General features: G+C 48.3%; 1 protein-coding gene across 1 annotated transcript; it reads left to right on the forward strand.

The window, feature by feature from the left end:
- The first annotated feature begins 5,067 nt into the window (after positions 1-5,067).
- On the forward strand, positions 5,068-22,877 carry LOC121843884 (serine/threonine-protein kinase SMG1-like). Its single transcript, XM_042313750.1, has 7 exons — positions 5,068-5,283; positions 5,425-5,652; positions 8,464-8,687; positions 8,785-8,885; positions 9,606-9,780; positions 13,407-13,513; positions 20,957-22,877. Exons 1-6 carry the CDS (start codon positions 5,083-5,085, stop codon positions 13,507-13,509), a joined length of 1,032 nt encoding a protein of 343 aa, XP_042169684.1. The 5' UTR covers positions 5,068-5,082; the 3' UTR covers positions 13,510-13,513; positions 20,957-22,877.
- Positions 22,878-23,200: the final 323 nt, after the last annotated feature.

Consider the following 23,200-nt stretch of genomic DNA (forward strand, 5'->3'; position numbering starts at 1 on the left):
TCTGACTAGTGATACTAGTCATTCTAGCGGGAGAAGAAGGCTAAACTGACATTTCTGACTAGTGATACATATCGGTCATTCTAGCGGGAGGAGAAGGCTAAACTGACATTTCTGACTAGTGATACATATCGGTCATTCTAGCGGGAGAAGAAGGCTAAACTGACATTTCTGACTAGTGATACATATCGGTCATTCTAGCGGGAGAAGAAGGCTAAACTGACATTTCTGACTAGTGATACATATCGGTCATTCTAGCGGGAGAAGAAGGCTAAACTGACATTTCTGACTAGTGATACATATCGGTCATTCTAGCGGGAGAAGAAGGCTAAACTGACATTTCTGACTAGTGATACATATCGGTCATTCTAGCGGGAGAAGAAGGCTAAACTGACATTTCTGACTAGTGATACATATCGGTCATTCTAGCGGAGAAGAAGGCTAAACTGACATTTCTGACTAGTGATACATATCGGTCATTCTAGTGGGAGAAGAAGGCTAAACTGACATTTCTGACTAGTGATACATATCGGTCATTCTAGGGAGAAGAAGGCTAAACTGACATTTCTGACTAGTGATACATATCGGTCATTCTAGCGGGGGAGAAGGCTAAACTGACATTTCTGACTGAACATATCGGTCATTCTAGCGGGAGAAGGCGGCTAAACTGACATTTCTGACTAGATGATACATATCGGTCATTCTAGCGGGAGGAGAAGGCTAAACTGACATTTCTGACTAGTGATACATATCGGTCATTCTAGTGGGAGAAGAAGGCTAAACTGACATTTCTGACTAGTGATACATATCGGTCATTCTAGCGGGAGGAGAAGGCTAAACTGACATTTCTGACTAGTGATACATATCGGTCATTCTAGTGGGAGAAGAAGGCTAAACTGACATTTCTGACTAGTGATACATATCGGTCATTCTAGCGGGAGAAGAAGGCTAAACTGACATTTCTGACTAGACGATACATATCGGTCATTCTAGTGGGAGAAGAAGGCTAAACTGACATTTCTGACTAGTGATACATATCGGTCATTCTAGCGGGAGAAGAAGGCTAAACTGACATTTCTGACTAGTGATACATATCGGTCATTCTAGCGGGAGAAGAAGGCTAAACTGACATTTCTGACTAGTGATACATATCGGTCATTCTAGCGGGGAGAAGGCTAAACTGACATTTCTGACTAGTGATACATATCGGTCATTCTAGCGGGAGAAGAAGGCTAAACTGACATTTCTGACTAGTGATACATATCGGTCATTCTAGCGGGAGAAGGCTAAACTGACATTTCTGACTAGTGATACATATCGGTCATTCTAGTGGGAGAAGAAGGCTAAAACTGACATTTCTCATTCTAGTGACATTTCTGACAGTATCGGTCATTCTAGTGGGGGAGAAGGCTAAACTGACATTTCTGACTAGTGATACATATCGGTCATTCTAGCGGGAGAAGAAGGCTAAACTGACATTTCTGACTAGTGATACATATCGGTCATTCTAGTGGGAGAAGAAGGCTAAACTGACATTTCTGACTAGTGATACATATCGGTCATTCTAGGGAGAAGAAGGCTAAACTGACATTTCTGACTAGTGATACATATCGGTCATTCTAGCGGGAGAAGAAGGCTAAACTGACATTTCTGACTAGTGATACATATCGGTCATTCTAGCGGGAGGAGAAGGCTAAACTGACATTTCTGACTAGTGATACATATCGGTCATTCTAGTGGGAGAAGAAGGCTAAACTGACATTTCTGACTAGTGATACATATCGGTCATTCTAGCGGGAGAAGGCTAAACTGACATTTCTGACTAGTGATACATATCGGTCATTCTAGTGGGAGGAGAAGGCTAAACGGACATTTCTGACTAGTGATACATATCGGTCATTCTAGCGGGAGAAGAAGGCTAAACTGACATTTCTGACTAGTGATACATATCGGTCATTCTAGCGGGAGAAGAAGGCTAAACTGACATTTCTGACTAGTGATACATATCGGTCATTCTAGTGGGAGAAGAAGGCTAAACTGACATTTCTGACTAGTGATACATATCGGTCATTCTAGCGGGAGGAGAAGGCTAAACGGACATTTCTGACTAGTGATACATATCGGTCATTCTAGCGGGAGAAGAAGGCTAAACTGACATTTCTGACTAGTGATACATATCGGTCATTCTAGTAGGGGAGAAGGCTATTTCTGACTAGTGATACATATCGGTCATTCTAGCGGGAGAAGAAGGCTAAACTGACATTTCTGACTAGTGATACATATCGGTCATTCTAGCGGGAGAAGAAGGCTAAACTGACATTTCTGACTAGTGATACATATCGGTCATTCTAGCGGGAGAAGAAGGCTAAACTGACATTTCTGACTAGTGATACATATCGGTCATTCTAGCGGGAGAAGAAGGCTAAACTGACATTTCTGACTAGTGATACATATCGGTCATTCTAGCGGGAGAAGAAGGCTAAACTGACATTTCTGACTAGTGATACATATCGGTCATTCTAGCGGGAGAAGAAGGCTAAACTGACATTTCTGACTAGTGATACATATCGGTCATTCTAGCGGGAGAAGAAGGCTAAACTGACATTTCTGACTAGTGATACATATCGGTCATTCTAGCGGGAGAAGAAGGCTAAACTGACATTTCTGACTAGTGATACATATCGGTCATTCTAGCGGGAGAAGAAGGCTAAACTGACATTTCTGACTAGTGATACATATCGGTCATTCTAGTGGGAGAAGAAGGCTAAACTGACATTTCTGACTAGTGATACATATCGGTCATTCTAGTGGGAGAAGAAGGCTAAACTGACATTTCTGACTAGTGATACATATCGGTCATTCTAGCGGGAGAAGAAGGCTAAACTGACATTTCTGACTAGTGATACATATCGGTCATTCTAGCGGGAGAAGAAGGCTAAACTGACATTTCTGACTAGTGATACATATCGGTCATTCTAGCGGGAGAAGAAGGCTAAACTGACATTTCTGACTAGTGATACATATCGGTCATTCTAGTGGGAGAAGAAGGCTAAACTGACATTTCTGACTAGTGATACATATCGGTCATTCTAGCGGGAGAAGAAGGCTAAACTGACATTTCTGACTAGTGATACATATCGGTCATTCTAGCGGGAGGAGAAGGCTAAACTGACATTTCTGACTAGTGATACATATCGGTCATTCTAGCGGGAGAAGAAGCTAAACTGACATTTCTGACTAGTGATACATATCGGTCATTCTAGCGGGAGAAGAAGGCTAAACTGACATTTCTGACTAGTGATACATATCGGTCATTCTAGCGGGAGAAGAAGGCTAAACTGACATTTCTGACTAGTGATACATATCGGTCATTCTAGCGGGAGAAGAAGGCTAAACTGACATTTCTGACTAGACGATACATATCGGTCATTCTAGCGGGAGGAGAAGGCTAAACGGACATTTCTGACGAGCGAATTTAAAAAGAAGTGAATAAAAAGAAGCCTAGTTAATTTATGAAGTGGAAAAAGTAGCCGGCTTATAATGAGTGTTATTTAGCCGACAGACGATGCTGACGATGCTATAGGTGCCCTATAGAAAATAATGAGTGTTATTTAGCCGGCAGACGATGCTGATGGAAAACAATGGGTGTTATTTAGCCGACAGCCGGCGCCTATAGAAAACAATGAGTGTTATTTAGCCGACAGACGGCGCCTATAGAAAACAATGAGTGCTATTTAGCCGACAGGCGGCGCCTATAGAAAACAATGAGTGTTATTTAGCCAACAGACGGCGCCTATAGAAAACAATGAGTGTTATTTAGCCGACAGACGATGTTGATGGAAAACAATGAGTGTTATTTAGCCGACAGACGGCACTGATGGAAAACAATGAGTGTTATTTAGCCGACAGACGGAAAACAATGAGTGTTATTTAGTTGACAGACGATGCTGATGGAAAACAATGAGTGTTATTTAGCCGACAGATGACTCTGATGGAAAACAATGAGTGTTATTTAGCCGACAGACGACTCTGATGGAAAACAATGAGTGTTATTTAGCCGACAGACGACTCTGATGGAAAACAATGAGTGTTATTTAGCCGACAGACGGCGCCTATAGAAAACAATGAGTGTTATTTAGCCGACAGATGGAAAACAATGAGTGTTATTTAGCCGACAGACGACTCTGATGGAAAACAATGAGTGTTATTTAGCCGACAGACGACTCTGATGGAAAACAATGAGTGTTATTTAGCCGACAGACGGAAAACAATGAGTGTTATTTAGCCGACAGATGGCGCCTATAGAAAACATTTGTATAGTCCACATCTTTTGACCAGGGTTCAAGCTAGTAACTGTGTGTTCTTCAAGCCTGGCCCTGGAGAGCTATTTAAAAGTATATCTAAACTTTATTATTCCCACTACCAGTTCACGTTCCTCAACTTTATTATTCCCACTACCAGGTGACATTCCTCAACTTTATTATTCCCACTACCAGGTGACATTCCTCAACTTTATTATTCCCACTACCAGTTGACATTCCTCAACTTTATTATTCCCACTACCAGTTCACGTTCCTCAACTTTATTATTCCCACTACCAGTTCACGTTCCTCAACTTTATTATTCCCACTACCAGTTCACGTTCCTCAACTTTATTATTCCCACTACCAGTTCACGTTCCTCAACTTTATTATTCCCACTACCAGTTCACGTTCCTCAACTTTATTATTCCCACTACCAGGTGACATTCCTCAACTTTATTATTCCCACTACCAGGTGACATTCCTCAACTTTATTATTCCCACTACCAGGTGACATTCCTCAACTTTATTATTCCCACTACCAGGTGACATTCCTCAACTTTATTATTCCCACTATCAGTTCACGTTCCTCAACTTTAATAGTCCTGTTCCCAGGTGACATTCCTCAACTTTATTATTCCCACTACCAGGTGACATTCCTCAACTTTATTATTCCCACTACCAGGTGACATTCCTCAACTTTATTATTCCCACTATCAGTTCACGTTCCTCAACTTTAATAGTCCTGTTCCCAGGTGACGTTCCTGTGCAGTACCATACTGAAATGTATTCTTCCTGTTCCCAGGTGACGTTCCTGTGCAGTACCATACTGAACTTTGAGGGCCTGCGGATGCGGACCCCTGAGGCCCTGAGCATGGACTCTGCTCTGTTTGAGCTGCTGAAGAGGTGCCAGCAGACCTGCTCCTACGCTGCCCAGTTCAACACCTCCGTCTCCTCCATAGAGCTACAGCTGCTGCACAGACTGGTGAGTACTGACCCCTAGCTACAGCTCCACAGACTGGTGAATACTGACCCCTAGCTACATCTCCAGGGACAGGGCTGATATAGGGGTACCATTTTTGACTTTCCTTACTCACCCATTTCTCCCATCTCTCCTCAAACTCAGAGCCCGGCGTTGGAGCTGCCCATCGGCAGCCCTGATTGGCTAGCTTGTGCCCAGAAGCAGCTGGACCAGGAGCTGGCTACCCAGGGTGCTGTGCAAGAGGAGCGTGAGCAGCAGCTGGATGTCGCCACGGAAACACTGCAGCTATTGGTGGACAGCATCAAGGGCATCCTGTCCAATCACAACCGCCAGCTGGCTGACGTCAAACACCTTCTGAGGGCCATGGCCAAGGTATGGGCAGTGACACACCAACAGGGAGACAGGTGTACAGATGCATGATACTCTCAGCAATCCACTACGCAACTTTCACAATTATTTATTTGTTAGAAACGCCTTCCTAACTGACCTGACCTCCGCCCACTCTGTTTGTCCCTGCGTGTCCCCCATACCGTAGCAAAGATGGTGGATAAATCAAGATGTCTTTTAATCAGGCTGTTTACTATAAGAAAAAAATGGTCGCTCTCCCGGTCTGCTTAAGGGGTGGCTCTTCCACATACACCAATGGGATAACAGCTGGGTCTGGGTCTACTTAGTTCATTGACTGTAGGTGAACCAGTGAACCAATGGGATAACAGCTGGGTCTGGGTCTACTTAGTTCATTGACTGTAGGTGAACCAGTGAACCAATGGGATAACAGCTGGGTCTGGTCTACTTAGTTCATTGACTGTAGGTGAACCAGTGAACCAATGGGATAACAGCTGGGTCTGGTCTACTTAGTTCATTGACTGTAGGTGAACCAGTGAACCAATGGGATAACAGCTGGGTCTGGGTCTACTTAGTTCATTGACTGTAGGTGAACCAGTGAACCAATGGGATAACAGCTGGGTCTGGGTCTACTTAGTTCATTGACTGTAGGTGAACCAGTGAACCAATGGGATAACAGCTGGGTCTGGGTCTACTTAGTTCATTGACTGTAGGTGAACCAATGGGATAACAGCTGGGTCTGGGTCTACTTAGTTCATTGACTGTAGGTGAACCAATGGGATAACAGCTGGGTCTGGGGCCACTTAGTTCATTGACTGTAGGTGAACAAATGGGATAACAGCTGGGTCTACTTAGTTCATTGACTGTAGGTGAACCAATGGGATAACAGCTGGGTCTGGGTCTACTTAGTTCATTGACTGTAGGTGAACCAGTGAACCAATGGGATAACAGCTGGGTCTACTTAGTTCATTGACTGTAGGTGAACCAGTGAACCAATGGGATAACAGCTGGGTCTACTTAGTTCATTGACTGTAGGTGAACCAGTGAACCAATGGGATAACAGCTGGGTCTGGGTCTACTTAGTTCATTGACTGTAGGTGAACCAGTGAACCAATGGGATAACAGCTGGGTCTGGGTCTACTTAGTTCATTGACTGTAGGTGAACCAGTGAACCAATGGGATAACAGCTGGGTCTGGGTCTACTTAGTTCATTGACTGTAGGTGAACCAGTGAACCAATGGGATAACAGCTGGGTCTGGGTCTACTTAGTTCATTGACTGTAGGTGAACCAATGGGATAACAGCTGGGTCTGGTCTACTTAGTTCATTGACTGTAGGTGAACCAATGGGATAACAGCTGAGTCTGGTCTACTTAGTTCATTGACTGTAGGTGAACCAGTGAACCAATGGGATAACAGCTGGGTCTGGTCTACTTAGTTCATTGACTGTAGGTGAACCAATGGGATAACAGCTGGGTCTGGTCTACTTAGTTCATTGACTGTAGGTGAACCAGTGAACCAATGGGATAACAGCTGGGTCTACTTAGTTCATTGACTGTAGGTGAACCAGTGAACCAATGGGATAACAGCTGGGTCTACTTAGTTCATTGACTGTAGGTGAACCAGTGAACCAATGGGATAACAGCTGGGTCTGGGTCTACTTAGTTCATTGACTGTAGGTGAACCAGTGAACCAATGGGATAACAGCTGGGTCTGGGTCTACTTAGTTCATTGACTGTAGGTGAACCAGTGAACCAATGGGATAACAGCTGGGTCTGGTCTACTTAGTTCATTGACTGTAGGTGAACCAGTGAACCAATGGGATAACAGCTGGGTCTGGGTCTACTTAGTTCATTGACTGTAGGTGAACCAGTGAACCAATGGGATAACAGCTGGGTCTGGGTCTACTTAGTTCATTGACTGTAGGTGAACCAATGGGATAACAGCTGGGTCTGGTCTACTTAGTTCATTGACTGTAGGTGAACCAATGGGATAACAGCTGGGTCTGGTCTACTTAGTTCATTGACTGTAGGTGAACCAGTGAACCAATGGGATTACAGCTGGGTCTGGTCTACTTAGTTCATTGACTGTAGGTGAACCAATGGGATAACAGCTGGGTCTGGTCTACTTAGTTCATTGACTGTAGGTGAACCAGTGAACCAATGGGATAACAGCTGGGTCTACTTAGTTCATTGACTGTAGGTGAACCAGTGAACCAATGGGATAACAGCTGGGTCTACTTAGTTCATTGACTGTAGGTGAACCAGTGAACCAATGGGATAACAGTTGGGTCTGGGTCTACTTAGTTCATTGACTGTAGGTGAACCAGTGAACCAATGGGATAACAGCTGGGTCTGGGTCTACTTAGTTCATTGACTGTAGGTGAACCAGTGAACCAATGGGATAACAGCTGGGTCTGGGTCTACTTAGTTCATTGACTGTAGGTGAACCAGTGAACCAATGGGATAACAGCTGGGTCTGGGTCTACTTAGTTCATTGACTGTAGGTGAACCAGTGAACCAATGGGATAACAGCTGGGTCTGGGTCTACTTAGTTCATTGACTGTAGGTGAACCAGTGAACCAATGGGATAACAGCTGGGTCTGGGTCTACTTAGTTCATTGACTGTAGGTGAACCAATGGGATAACAGCTGGGTCTGGTCTACTTAGTTCATTGACTGTAGGGGAACCAATGGGATAACAGCTGGGTCTGGGTCTACTTAGTTCATTGACTATAGGTGAACCAGTGAACCAATGGGATAACAGCTGGGTCTGGGTCTACTTAGTTCATTGACTGTAGGTGAACCAATCAAATGTCTTTCTCTTCGGTCTCTCCTGTAGGACGAGGAGAACGCGCTGGCGGAGGGTGAGGAAGTGATCTACGAGGGCAGCGTGCGCCAGTTCCTGTTGGAGTACAAGGCGTGGCAGGACAACGTGCAGATCGTGCTGTTCACTGTCGTCCAGGCAACGGGCCAGCCCCGAGGCGGAGGAGCCAGTCAGGAGGGGGTGGAGCTACTGCAGGAGATACCTGCTACCCTGAAGGAGCTACACACACAGAGCACCAGGTACACACACACACACACACACCCTGAATGAGCTACGAACACCCCTACCCATACTGACAGTGGCCACCCTGTCCCTCCTCTGTCTCTCTGTCTTCAGTGTGTATAACGGCCTGGTTGGCTTTGCGTCTCCGTTGGTGACAGAGAGGGGTGGAGACTGTTCCAGCCCCACCTCTACAGCTCAGACCAGCTTCGCTGCAGGTAACTACACCTCCCTCATTGTGCGCTACCCTGGCTGAGGGCACCCTACTCCCAATGTGGTGTTTTACTATGGGCACTATATAGGGAATAGGGGGCCCTTTGTTTAATGTAATAACCTGTGTTAAATACCAGAATGATTAAAAATTGTATCTCTCTTCAGAGCTCACAGGCAATGATTACTCTCTCTCCCGTTCTCTCTCTCTTTATGATCTTTCTCTCCTTCTTGCTCTTTTCTTCCTCTCTCTCTCCCCCTCTCTCTCCCCTCTCTCTCCTCTCTCTCCCCCTCTCTCTCTCTCCCTCTCTCTCCCCCCCTCTCTCCCCCTTCTCTCTCTCTCCCCCTCTCTCTCTCTCCCTCTCTCTCTCCCCCTCTCCCCCCCCCCCTTCTCTCTCTCCCCCCTCTCCCTCCCCCTTCTCTCTCTCCCCCTCTCTCCCCCTTCTCTCTCTCCCTCTCTCTCCCCCTTCTCTCTCTCTCCCCCCTCTCTCCCCCCCCTCTCTCTCTCTCCCCCTCTCTCCCCCTTCTCTCTCTCTCTCCCCCTCTCTCCCCCCCTTCTCTCTCTCTCTCCCCCTCTCTCCCCCTTCTCTCTTTCTCCCCCCTCTCTCTTTCTCCCCCCCTTCTCTCTCTCTCCCCCTTCTCTCTCTCTCCCCCTTCTCTCTCTCTCTCCTCCCCCTTCTCTCTCTCTCTCCCCCTCTCTCTCTCTCTTTCTCCCCTTCTCTCCCCAGCGGTGAGGTGCAGCGGTGTGAAGACTCAGACGGACTCAATGTCCCAGAATTCACGCAAGCTCCTCCCCCGTAACCTTGGCACCCCGGCAGACACCCCCCAGCGCTCAGACGATGACCAGCAAGGGTCTAAATCCCAGCCCCAAACGGGCTGTACGCGACCCCAAGACGGGACGAGGTATGACCTCCCTAACCTCCAATTAATTGAGTCAATAATTAGAAGAAGCAGCAGTACTGCTGCCTAACTGTCCCAAATGGCCCCCTATTCCATATAGACTGCTGCCTAACTGTCCCAATGGCCCCCTATTCCATATAGACTGCTGCCTAACTGTCCCAAATGGCCCCCTATTCCATATAGACTGCTGCCTAACTGTCCCAATGGCCCCCTATTCCATATAGACTGCTGTCTAACTGTCCCAAATGGCCCCCTATTCCATATAGACTGCTGCCTAACTGTCCCAATGGCCCCCTATTCCATATAGACTGCTGCCTAACTGTCCCAAATGGCCCCCTATTCCATATAGACTGCTGCCGAACTGTCCCAATGGCCCCCTATTCCATATAGACTGCTGCCTAACTGTCCCAAATGGCCCCCTATTCCATATAGACTGCTGCTAACTGTCCCAAATGGCCCCCTATTCCATATAGACTGCTGCTAACTGTCCCAAATGGGACCCTATTCCATATAGACTGCTGCCTAACTGTCCCAATGGTCCCCTATTCCATATAGACTGCTGCCTAACTGTCCCAAATGGCCCCCTATTCCATATAGACTGCTGCCTAACTGTCCCAAATGGCCCCCTAATCCATATAGTACAACAGTAGAGTGCTGACTGTACAAAACATTAGGAACACCTCTCTAATATTGAGTTGCACCTCCCTTTGCCCTCAGAACAGCCTCAATTTGTCAGGGCATGAACTCTACAAGGTGTTGAAAGTGTTCCACAGGGATGCTGGCCCATGTTGACTCCATTGCTTCCCACAGTTGTGTCCAGTTGTCTGGATGTCCTTTAGGTGGTGGACCATTCTTGATACACACAGGAAACTGTTGAGTGTGAAAAACCCAGCAGCGTTGCAGTTCTTGACACAAATCGTTATGCCTGACACCTACTACCCTACCCTGTTCAAAGGCACTTAAATACGTTGTCTTGCCCAGTCACCCTCTGGATGGAACACATACAGTCGTGGCCAAAAGTTTTGAGAATGACACAAATATTAATTTCCACAAAGTTTGCTGCCTCAGGGTCTTTAGATATTTTTGTCAGATGTTACTATGGAATACTGAAGTATAATTACAAGAATTTCATAAGTGTCAAAGGCTTTTATTGACAATTACATGAAGTTGATGCAAAGAGTCAATATTTGCAGTGTTGACCCTTCTTTTTCAAGACCTCTGCAATCCGCCCTGGCATGCTGTCAATTAACTTCTGGGCCACATCCTGACTGATGGCAGCCCATTCTTGCATAAGCAATGCTTGGAGTTTGTCAGAATGTGTGGGTTTTGTTTGTCCACCCGCCTCTTGAGGATTGACCACAAGTTTTCAATGGGATTAAGGTCTGGGGAGTTTTCTGGCCATGGACCCAAAATATTGATGTTTTGTTCCCCGAGCCACTTAGTTATGACTTTTGCCTTATGGCAAGGTGCTCCATCATGCTGGAAAAGGCATTGTTCGTCACCAAAATGTTCCTGGATGGTTGGGAGAAGTTGCTCTCGGAGGATGTGTTGGTACCATTCTTTATTCATGGCTGTGTTCTTAGGCAAAATTGTGAGTGAGCCCAGTCCCTTGCCTGAGAAGCAACCCCACACATGAATGGTCTCAGGATGCTTTACTGTTGGCATGAAACAGGACTGATGGTAGCGCTCACTTTGTCTTCTCTGGACAAGCTTTTTCCGGATGCCCCAAACAATCAGAAAGGGGATTCATCAGAGAAAATGACTATTACCCCCAGTCCTCAGCAGTCCAATCCCTGTACCTTTTGGAGAATATCAGTCTGTCCCTGATGTTTTTCCTGGAGAGAAGTGGTTTCTTTGCTGCCCTTCTTGACACCAGGACATCTACAAAAGTCTTGGCCTCACTATGTGCTCAGATGCACTCACACCTGCCTGCTGCCATTCCTGAGCAAGCTCTGTACTGGTGGTCCCCCGATCCTGCAGCTGAATCAACTTTAGGAGACGGTCCTGGCGCTTGCTGGACTTTCTTGGGCGATTAAACCGCTCTCCTTGAAGTTCTTGATGATCCGATAAATGGTTGATTTGGGTGCAATCTTACTGGCAGCGATATCCTTGCCTGTGAAGCCTTTTTTGTGCAAAGCAATGATGACGGCACGTGTTTCCTTGCAGGTAACTATGGTTGACAGAGGAAGAACAATGATTCCAAGCACCACCCTCCTTTTGAAGCTTCCAGTCTGTTATTCGAACAATCAGCATGACAGAGTGATCTCCAGCCTTGTCCTCGTCAACACTCACACCTGTGTTAACGAGAGAATCACTGATATGATGTCAGCTGGTTCTTTTGTGGCAGGTCTGAAATGCAGTGGAGATGTTTTTGGGGGATTCAGTTAATTTGCATGGCAAAGAGGGACTTTACAATTGATTGCAATTCATCTGATCACTCTTCATAAAATTCTGGAATATATGCAAATTGCCATCATACAAACTGAGGCAGAAGACCTCAGTTAATTAATGTAATTCTCAAACCTTTTGGCCACGACTGTACACAATCCAGGTCTCAATTGTGTCAAGACTTAAAAATCCTTATTTAACCCCTTTGTCTATACTGATTTGAAGTGGATATAACAAGTGACATCAATATGTTTGTATATATATATTTATATTTTATTTAACTAAGCAAGTCATAAATTCTTATTTACAATGACGGCCATACCCGGACGACGCTGGGCCAATTGTGCACCACCCTATGGGGACTCCCAATCACGGCCAGTTGTGATACAGCCTGGATTCAAACCAGGGTGTCTGTAGTGACACCTCAAGCACTGAGATGCAGTGTCTTAGACCGCTGTGCCACTCTGTAAATAAAATATAAAAAGTAACACAATAACATAACAATAGCTAGCTTATATACAGGGGGCACCGGTACCGAGTCGGTGTGGAGGTTATATACAGGGGGTACCGAGTCAGTGTGGAGGTTATATACATGGGTTACTGGTACCGAGTCAGTGTGGAGGCTATATACAGGGGGTACCGGTACCGAGTCAGTGTGGAGGTTATATACAGGGGGTACCGAGTCAGTGTGGAGGTTATATACAGGGGGTACCGGTACCGAGTCAGTGTGGAGGTTATATACAGGGGGTACCGAGTCAGTGTGGAGGTTATATACAGGGGGCACCGATACTGAGTCAGTGTGCGGGGGAACAGGTTGGTTGACACCGCCTATTATATAGGTCCTGGGTGGCAGAAAGCTTGGCCCCAGTGATGTACTGGGCCGTACGCACTACCCTCTGTAGCGACCTTACGGTCAGATGCCGAGCAGTTGCCATACCAGGCGGTGATGCAAACGATCAGGATGCTCTCGATGGTGCAGCTGTCTAACTTTTTGAGGATCTGGGGACCCATGCTAAATCTGACGTGGTGGTTGACTCTGACGTGGTGGTGTGTGTTTGGTGACTCTGACGTGGTGGTGTGTGTGTGGTGACTCTGACGTGGTGATGGTGTGTGGTGACTCTGACGTGGTGGTGTGGTGACTCTGACGTGGTGGTGTGGTGACTCTGACGTGGTGGTGTGGTGACTCTGACGTGGTGGTGTGGTGACTCTGACGTGGTGGTGTGTGTCTGTGTGTGCTGCAGCTGTCCAGGAGAGGAACTCGTACGCGGTGAGCGTGTGGAAGAGGGTGAAAGCCAAGCTGGAGGGGAGAGACGTGGACCCCAGCAGGAGGATGAGTGTCACTGAGCAGGTAACTATACACTGAACAGGCAGCTACACGCTGCTTTACACACTGAGCAGGCAGCTACACACTGAGCAGGCAGCTACACACTGAGCAGGCAGCTACACACTGCTTTACACACTGAGCAGGCAGCTACACACTGAGCAGGCAGCTACACACTGCTTTACACACTGAGCAGGCAGCTACACACTGCTTTACACACTGAGCAGGCAGCTACACACTGAGCAGGCAGCTACACACTGAGCAGGCAGCTACACACTGCTTTACACACTGAGCAGGCAGCTAAACACTGCTTTACACACTGAGCAGGCAGCTACACACTGCTTTACACACTGAGCATGCAGCTACACGCTGCTTTACACACTGAGCAGGCAGCTACACGCTGCTTTACACACTGAGCAAGCAGCTACACGCTGCTTTACACACTGAGCAGGCAGCTACACGCTGCTTTACACACTGAGCAGGCAGCTACACGCTGCTTTACACACTGAGCAGGCAGCTACACGCTGCATTACACACTGAGCAGGCAGCTACACACTGAGCAGGCAGCTACACACTGCTTTACACACTGAGCAGGCAGCTACACACTGAGCATGCAGCTACACACTGCTTTACACACTGAGCAGGCAGCTACACACTGAGCAGGCACTGCTTTACACACTGAGCAGGCAGCTACACACTGCTTTACACACTGAGCAGGCAGCTACACACTGCTTTACACACTGAGCAGGCAGCTACCCGCTGCTTTACACATTGAGCAGGCAGCTACACGCTGCTACACACTTACACACTGAGCAGGCAGCTACACAGGCTGCTTTACACACTGAGCAGGCAGCTACACGCTGCTTTACACACTGAGCAGGCAGCTACACACTGCTTTACACACTGAGCAGGCAGCTACACACTGCTTTACACACTGAGCAGGCAGGCAGGCAGCACACACTGCTTTACACACTGAGCAGGCAGCTACACACTGACTGGCAGGCAGCTACACACTGCTTTACACACTGAGCAGGCAGCTACACACTGCTTTACACTGAGCAGGCAGCTACACACTGCTTTACACACTGAGCAGGCAGCTACACACTGCTTTACACACTGAGCAGGCAGCTACACACTGCTTTACACACTGAGCAGGCAGCTACACACTGCTTTACACACTGAGCAGGCAGCTACACACTGCTTTACACACTGAGCAGGCAGCTACACACTGCATTACACACTGAGCAGGCAGCTACACACTGCTTTACACACTGAGCAGGCAGCTACACGCTGCTTTACACACTTAGCAGGCAGCTACACACTGCTTTACACACTGAGCAGGCAGCTACACACTGAGCATGCAGCTACACGCTGCTTTACACACTTAGCAGGCAGCTACACACTGCTTTACACACTGAGCAGGCAGCTACACACTGCTTTACACACTTAGCAGGCAGCTACACGCTGCTTTACACACAGAGCAGGCAGCTACACACTGCTTTACACACTTAGCAGGCAGCTACACACTGCTTTACACACTGAGCAGGCAGCTACACACTGAGCATGCAGCTACACACTGCTTTACACACTGAGCAGGCAGCTACACACTGCTTTACACTGAGCAGGCAGCTACACACTGCTTTACACACTGAGGCAGCTACACACTGCTTTTTACACACTGAGCAGGCAGCTACACACTGAGCAGGCAGCTACACACTGCTTTACACACTGAGCAGGCAGCTACACACTGCTTTTTGAGCAGGCAGCTACACACTGAGCAGGCAGCTACACACTGCTTTACACACTGAGCAGGCAGCTACACACTGCTTTACACACTGAGCAGGCAGCTACACACTGCTTTACACACTGAGCAGCAGCTACACACTGCTTTACACACTGAGCAGGCAGCTACACACTGCTTTACACACTGAGCAGGCAGCTACACACTGCTTTACACACTGAGCATGCAGCTACACACTGCTTTACACACTGAGCAGGCAGCTACACACTGCTTTAGCACTGAGCAGGCAGCTACACGCTGCTTTACACACTGAGCAGGCAGCTACACACTGCTTTACACACTGAGCAGGCAGCTACAGCTTTACTTTACACACTGAGCAGGCAGCTACACACTGCTTTACACACTGAGCAGGCAGCTACACGCTGCTTTACACACTGAGCAGGCAGCTACACACTGCTTTACACACTGAGCAGGCAGCTACACACTGCTTTACACACTGAGCAGGCAGCTACACACTGCTTTACACACTGACACTGAGCACTGAGCAGGCAGCTACACACTGCTTTACACACACTGAGCAGGCAGCACACTGCTTTACACACTGAGCAGCAGCTACACACTGCTTTACACACTGAGCAGGCAGCTACACACTGCTTTACACACTGAGCAGGCAGCTACACTGAGCAGGCAGCTACACACTGCTTTACACACTGAGCAGGCAGCTACACACTGCTTTACACACTGAGCAGGCAGCTACACGCTGCTTTACACACTGAGCAGGCAGCTACACGCTGCTTTACACACTGAGCAAGCAGCTACACACTGCTTTACACACTGAGCAGGCAGCTACACGCTGCTTTACACACTGAGCAGGCAGCTACACACTGAGCAGGCAGCAGCTACACACTGCTTTACACACTGAGCAGGCAGCTACACACTGAGCAGGCAGCACACACACTGCTTTACACACTGAGCAGGCAGCTACACACTGCTTTACACACTGAGCAGGCACACACTGCTTTACACACTGAGCAGGCAGCTACACACTGCTTTACACACTGAGCAGGCAGCTACACACTGCTTTACACACTGAGCAGGCAGCTACACACTGCTTTACACACTGAGCAGGCAGCTACACACTGCTTTACACACTGAGCAGGCAGCTACACACTGCTTTACACACTGAGCAGGCAGCTACACACACTGAGCAGCTACACAGCTACACACTGCAGGCAGCTACACACTACACACTGAGCAGGCAGCTACACACTGCATTACACACTGCTACACACTGAGCAGGCAGCTACACACTGCTTTACACACTGAGCAGGCAGCTACACACTGCTTTACACACTGAGCAGGCAGCTACACACTGCTTTACACACTGAGCAGGCAGCTTTACACACAGCAGGCAGCTACACACTGCTTTACACACTGAGCAGGCAGCTACACACTGCTTTACACACTGAGCAGGCAGCTACACACTGCTTTACACACTGAGCAGGCAGCTACACACTGCTTTACACACTGAGCAGGCAGCTACACACAGCAGGCAGCTACACTGAGCAGGCAGACACACTGCTTTACACACTGAGCAGGCAGCTACACACTGCTTTGCACTGAGCAGGCAGCTACACACTGCTTTACACACTGAGCAGGCAGCTTTACACACTTAGCAGGCAGCTACACACTGCTTTACACACTGAGCAGGCAGCTACACACTTTGCAGGCAGGCTGCTTTACACACTGAGCAGGCAGCTACACACTGCTTTACACACTGAGCAGGCAGCTACACACTGCTTTACACACTGAGCAGGCAGCTACACACTGAGCATGCAGCTACACACTGCTTTACACACTGAGCAGGCAGCTACACACTGAGCAGGCGGCTACACACTGAGCAGGCAGCTACACACTGCTTTACACACTGAGCAGGCAGCTACACACTGCTTTACACACTGAGCAGGCAGCTACACACTGAGCAGGCAGCTACACACTGCAGGCAGGCTACACACTGCTTTACACACTGAGCAGGCAGCTACACACTGCTTTACACACTGAGCAGGCAGCTACACACTGCTTTACACACTGAGCAGGCAGCTACACACTGCTTTACACACTGAGCAGGCAGCTACACACTGAGCAGGCAGCTTTACACACTACACACTGCTTTACACACTGAGCAGGCAGCTACACACTGCTTTACACACTGAGCAGGCAGCTGAACACTGCTTTACACACTGAGCAGGCAGCTACACACTGCTTTACACACTGAGCATGCAGCTACACGCTGCTTTACACACTGAGCAGGCAGCTACACGCTGCTTTACACACTGAGCAAGCAGCTACACGCTGCTTTACACACTGAGCAGGCAGCTACACGCTGCTTTACACACTGAGCAGGCAGCTACACGCTGCTTTACACACTGAGCAGGCAGCTACATGCTGCTTTACACACTGAGCAGGCAGCTACACGCTGCATTACACACTGAGCAGGCAGCTACACACTGAGCAGGCAGCTACACACTGCTTTACACACTGCTTTACACACTGAGCAGGCAGCTACACAGCTACACACTGAGCAGGCAGCTACACACTGAGCAGGCAGCTACACACTGCTTTACACACTGAGCAGGCAGCTACACACTGAGCAGGCAGCTACACACTGCTTTACACACTGAGCAGGCAGCTACCCGCACACTGAGCAGGCAGCTACACACTGCTGCTTTACACACTGAGCAGGCAGCTACACGCTGCTTTACACACTGAGCAGGCAGCTACACACTGCTTTACACACTGAGCAGGCAGCTACACACTGCTTTACACACTGAGCAGGCAGCTACACACTGCTTTACACACTGAGCAGCAGCTACACACTGCTTTACACACTGAGCAGGCAGCTACACACTGCTTTACACACTGAGCAGGCAGCTACACACTGAGCAGGCAGCTACACACTGCTTTACACACTGAGCAGGCAGCTACACACTGCTTTACACACTGAGCAGGCAGCTACACACTACACACTGCTTTACACACTTACACACTGAGCAGGCAGCTACACACTGCTTTACACACTGAGCAGGCAGCTACACACTGCTTTTACACACTGAGCAGGCAGCTACACACTGCTTTACACACTGAGCAGGCAGCTACACACTGCTTTACACACTGAGCAGGCAGCTACACACTGCTTTACACACAGGCAGCTACACACAGCAGGCAGCTACACACTGCTTTACACACTGAGCAGGCAGCTACACGCTGCTTTACACACTGAGCAGGCAGCTACACGCTGCTTTACACACTGAGCAGGCAGCTACACACTGCTTTACACACTTTACACACTTAGCAAGCAGCTACACGCTGCTTTACACACTGAGCAGGCAGCTACACGCTGCTTTACACACTTAGCAGGCAGCTACACGCTGCTTTACACACAGAGCAGGCAGCTACACACTGCTTTACACACTTAGCAGGCAGCTACACACTGCTTTACACACTGAGCAGGCAGCTACACACTGAGCATGCAGCTACACACTGCTTTACACACTGAGCAGGCAGCTACACACTGAGCAGGCGGCTACACACTGAGCAGGCGGCTACACACTGAGCAGGCGGCTACACACTGAGCAGGCAGCTACACGCTGCTTTACACACTGAGCAGGCAGCTACACACTGAGCAGGCAGCTACACACTGCTTTACACACTGAGCAGGCAGCTACACACTGAGCAGGCAGCTACACACTGCTTTACACACTGCTTTACACACTGAGCAGGCAGCTACACACTGCTTTACACACTGAGCAGGCAGCTACACGCTGCTTTACACACTGAGCAGGCAGCTGCACACTGCATTACACACTGAGCAGGCAGCTACACACTGCATTACACACTGAGCAGGCAGCTACACACTGCATTACACACTGAGCAGGCAGCTACACACTGCTTTACACACTGAGCAGGCAGCTACACACTGCTTTACACACTGAGCAGGCTGCTACACACTGCTTTACACACTGAGCAGGCAGCTACACTGCTTTACACACTGAGCAGGCAGCTACACACTGCATTACACACTGAGCAGGCAGCTACACACTGCTTTACACACTGAGCAGGCAGCTACACACTGAGCAGGCAGCTACACACTGCTTTACACACTGAGCAGGCAGCTACACACTGCTTTACACACTGAGCAGGCAGCTACACGCTGCTTTACACACTGAGCAGGCAGCTACACACTGCTTTACACACTGAGCAGGCAGCTACACACTGCTTTACACTCTGAGCAGGCAGCTACACACTGAGCAGGCAGCTATACACTGCTTTACACACTGAGCAGGCAGCTACACACTGAGCAGGCAGCTCACACTGCTTTACACACTGACACACTGAGCAGGCAGCTACACACTGCTTTACACACTGAGCAGGCAGCTACACACTGCTTTACACACTGAGCAGGCAGCTACACACTGCTTTACACACTGAGCAGGCAGCTACACACTGCTTTACACACTGAGCAGGCAGCTACACACTGCATTACACACTGAGCAGGCAGCTACACGCTGCTTTACACACTTAGCAGGCAGCTACACACTGCTTTACACACTGAGCAGGCAGCTACACACTGAGCATGCAGCTAAACGCTGCTTTACACACTTAGCAGGCAGCTACACACTGCTTTACACACTTAGCAGACAGCTACACGCTGCTTTACACACAGAGCAGGCAGCTACACACTGCTTTACACACTGAGCAGGCAGCTACACACTGAGCATGCAGCTACACACTGCTTTACACACTGAGCAGGCAGCTACACACTGAGCAGGCGGCTACACACTGAGCAGGCAGCTACACACTGCTTTACACACTGAGCAGGCAGCTACACGCTGCTTTACACACTGAGCAGGCAGCTACACACTGAGCAGGCAGCTACACACTGCTTTACACACTGAGCAGGCAGCTACACACTGAGCAGGCAGCTACACACTGCTTTACACACTGCTTTACACACTGAGCAGGCAGCTACACGCTGCTTTACACACTGAGCAGGCAGCTACACGCTGCTTTACACACTGAGCAGGCAGCTACACACTGCATTACACACTGAGCAGGCAGCTACACACTGCATTACACACTGAGCAGGCAGCTACACACTACAGTACACACTGAGCAGGCAGCTACACACTGCATTACACACTGAGCAGGCAGCTACACGCTGCTTTACACACTTAGCAGGCAGCTACACACTGAGCAGGCTGCTACACACTGCTTTACACACTGAGCAGGCAGCTACACTGCTTTACACACTGAGCAGGCAGCTACACACTGCTTTACACACTGAGCAGGCAGCTACACACTGCTTTACACACTGAGCAGGCAGCTACACACTGAGCAGGCAGCTACACACTGAGCAGGCAGCTACACACTGCTTTACACACTGAGCAGGCAGCTACACACTGCTTTACACACTGAGCAGGCAGCTACACACTGAGCAGGCAGCTACACACTGCTTTACACACTGAGCAGGCAGCTACACACTGAGCAGGCAGCTACACACTGAGCAGGCAGCTACACGCTGCTTTACACACTGAGCAGGTGCAGTTCACTTTCCTCCTCCTTTGCCTTATCCCGGTTTCTCTCTCTCTCCTCTCCTCCTGCTCTCCCTCTCCTCCTCCTCCATCCCTCTCTCCCCTACCTGTCTCCCCACCTCCCTCTCTCCTCTCCAGGTGGACTGTGTGATAAAGGAGGCCACCAATGTGGACAACCTGTCCCAGCTGTATGAGGGCTGGACAGCCTGGGTGTGAATGGGGTCTCCCTGTGGTGCATCTCTTTGGTTCCAGCACACAACAGAGCCTCGCAGAGGGAGGGTTAGCCATCCAACCCAACCTCCAGACCAGACACCCGGATACGTACATACCCTGTTACCCACCTGCCCTGTTCTGGCAGGGTTAGGGTTAGGTGTGTCTGTCTGGGCCTGGGGGGTGAAGGAAGGAGAGGAGGAGCCACTGGAGCAGCAGCACCCAACCGTGCCACACGCTGATGGGGAAAGGAGGAGGAGGGGGGTTCAAGATACTCCCCCACCCCAATATAACCTCCTAGGGGTCCACCATGGAACCCCTACTCCTGTACCGTAGCAGCACTAGAGCTGTCTGTCTGCCTGGCTGATTGGCTGGCTAAACCCAGTCCCACCCAACCTGCCACCTGGCTATAGACCAAGCTAACACAACCAGCTAAAGGGTCACTCTGCAGTCTGTCTGCAGCCAGATCTGACCACTCTGCTTGTCTGTACGGGGTGGGGGGTCTGTCTGAGACAGGAAGGGGAGCAGAGGTATTGGTAGGGAAGGTATGGTGAGAAGGCCCTCCCCTCTACACTATGTTTTGAATAACCTTTACCCTCCCCTAATGAAAACCACCACCCTCCACTCACTGTTACCACCGACGACAACCCCCCTTTAACAGCTGAGCTGGTTTACCCAGCAATGCCGTTGGTTTTGGACCTCATTCAAAGGGGCGGAGAAAGGGGAGGCTTTGCCAGGTGTGGTCTGAAGAGCTGATTGGCTGCACCTGTTTTGAAACCAATCTCCCTGATGGTACAGTGATTCTGATTGGCCAGCGACTGAGCTGCGTGAGTTGTGACTGGGCAGGTGTGGAGTGGGGGGGGGAGAATCTGTTGGCTCAGTGGGACTCCATCCAAAGCCTGAGAGGGGAAATGATTTCAGGAAATAAAATAGTGTAATCAGACTGTCTTTCTTTCTTTTTTTTTCTTCTCTAAAACATTTATTGAAACACTGAAGAAAAAAAATACTTATTTTACAAAGCTCTTTAGAAATTGTGTATCACACAAGTTTGACATTATAAATGGATTATCAAATGGAGATGGGTTTTTTTGGGGGGGAGAAGATTCACAGTCGTGTGGCGTTCTCTTTTTATTCATATGTTTCGGCACTGCGTAACGATGTGCCTCAAGTTAACTAATCCTATTGTCTGAAGTTACCATATTTTTTTTGAGGGGAGTTCAGATTTCGGGATTGACTGAGAAAGGATGACAAAGTGGACAAAGTTCTAGCTAGTTACTATCTGAACCCTTGGTTTACGTCCCAAACAGCACCATATCCTCTATACAGTGCACTACTTTTGACCAGAGACATATATGGGTCAAAGGTCGTGCCCTAAATAGGGAATAGGATGCCATTTGGAATGCAAGCCTTGACCTGAGAGAAATCCATGTAATAATCATTTTTCTTCCATGTGAATCTTTATTCATATCTGTTGTATTTTGTAGGCTTCTCTCCTCCCTGTCCCTTGTTTATAAAATAGAAAAGCTTTAGACTAGATTGATTCCTTTTTTTGACTTGCTGCCTTGCCTGTGAGTTAGTAGTAGTAGTAGTAGTAGTAGTAGTAGTAGTAGTAGTAGTAGTAGTAGTAGTAGTAGTAGCCTTCCTTCCTGATATGGGATGTATACTCTCCCAGCTTGTGTTTTACTGATCTTTACTGACTGACCCTCTAGTTTTACCTTTTTAGTGGGAGAAATAAGTAGAATAGATAAGTAAAGGAGTAGTGGATGGTTTTTTTGATTATAGTGCAGAACTGCTATTTCTTAAAAGTTTTATTGGATTTAGTTTGAAATAAAATTGCATTTAAAATGGTTGTCTGTTTCCTTCTCTTGCATATGTTCTGCAAATACAAAACAGTTCATAAATGGGTGTGTTTTTTTTATTTTTTATTAACTAGGCAAGTCAGTTAAGAACAAATTCTTATTTATAATGTTCTACACTGGACAAACCCGGGACGACAATTGTGTGGCACCCTATGAGACTCCGAATCACGGCCGGTTGTGATACAGCCTGGATTCGAACCAGGGTGTCTGTAGTGACGCCTCTAGCACTGAGATGCAGTGCCTTAGATCGCTGTGCCACTCGGGAGCCCCATGTATTTGTGTTGAACTCTATTTTAATGTTGATTTGCTGGCT

This window comes from Oncorhynchus tshawytscha, unplaced genomic scaffold (genome assembly GCF_018296145.1).
Source record: "Oncorhynchus tshawytscha isolate Ot180627B unplaced genomic scaffold, Otsh_v2.0 Un_contig_10378_pilon_pilon, whole genome shotgun sequence".
NCBI classification, from domain to species: Eukaryota; Metazoa; Chordata; class Actinopteri; order Salmoniformes; family Salmonidae; genus Oncorhynchus; species Oncorhynchus tshawytscha.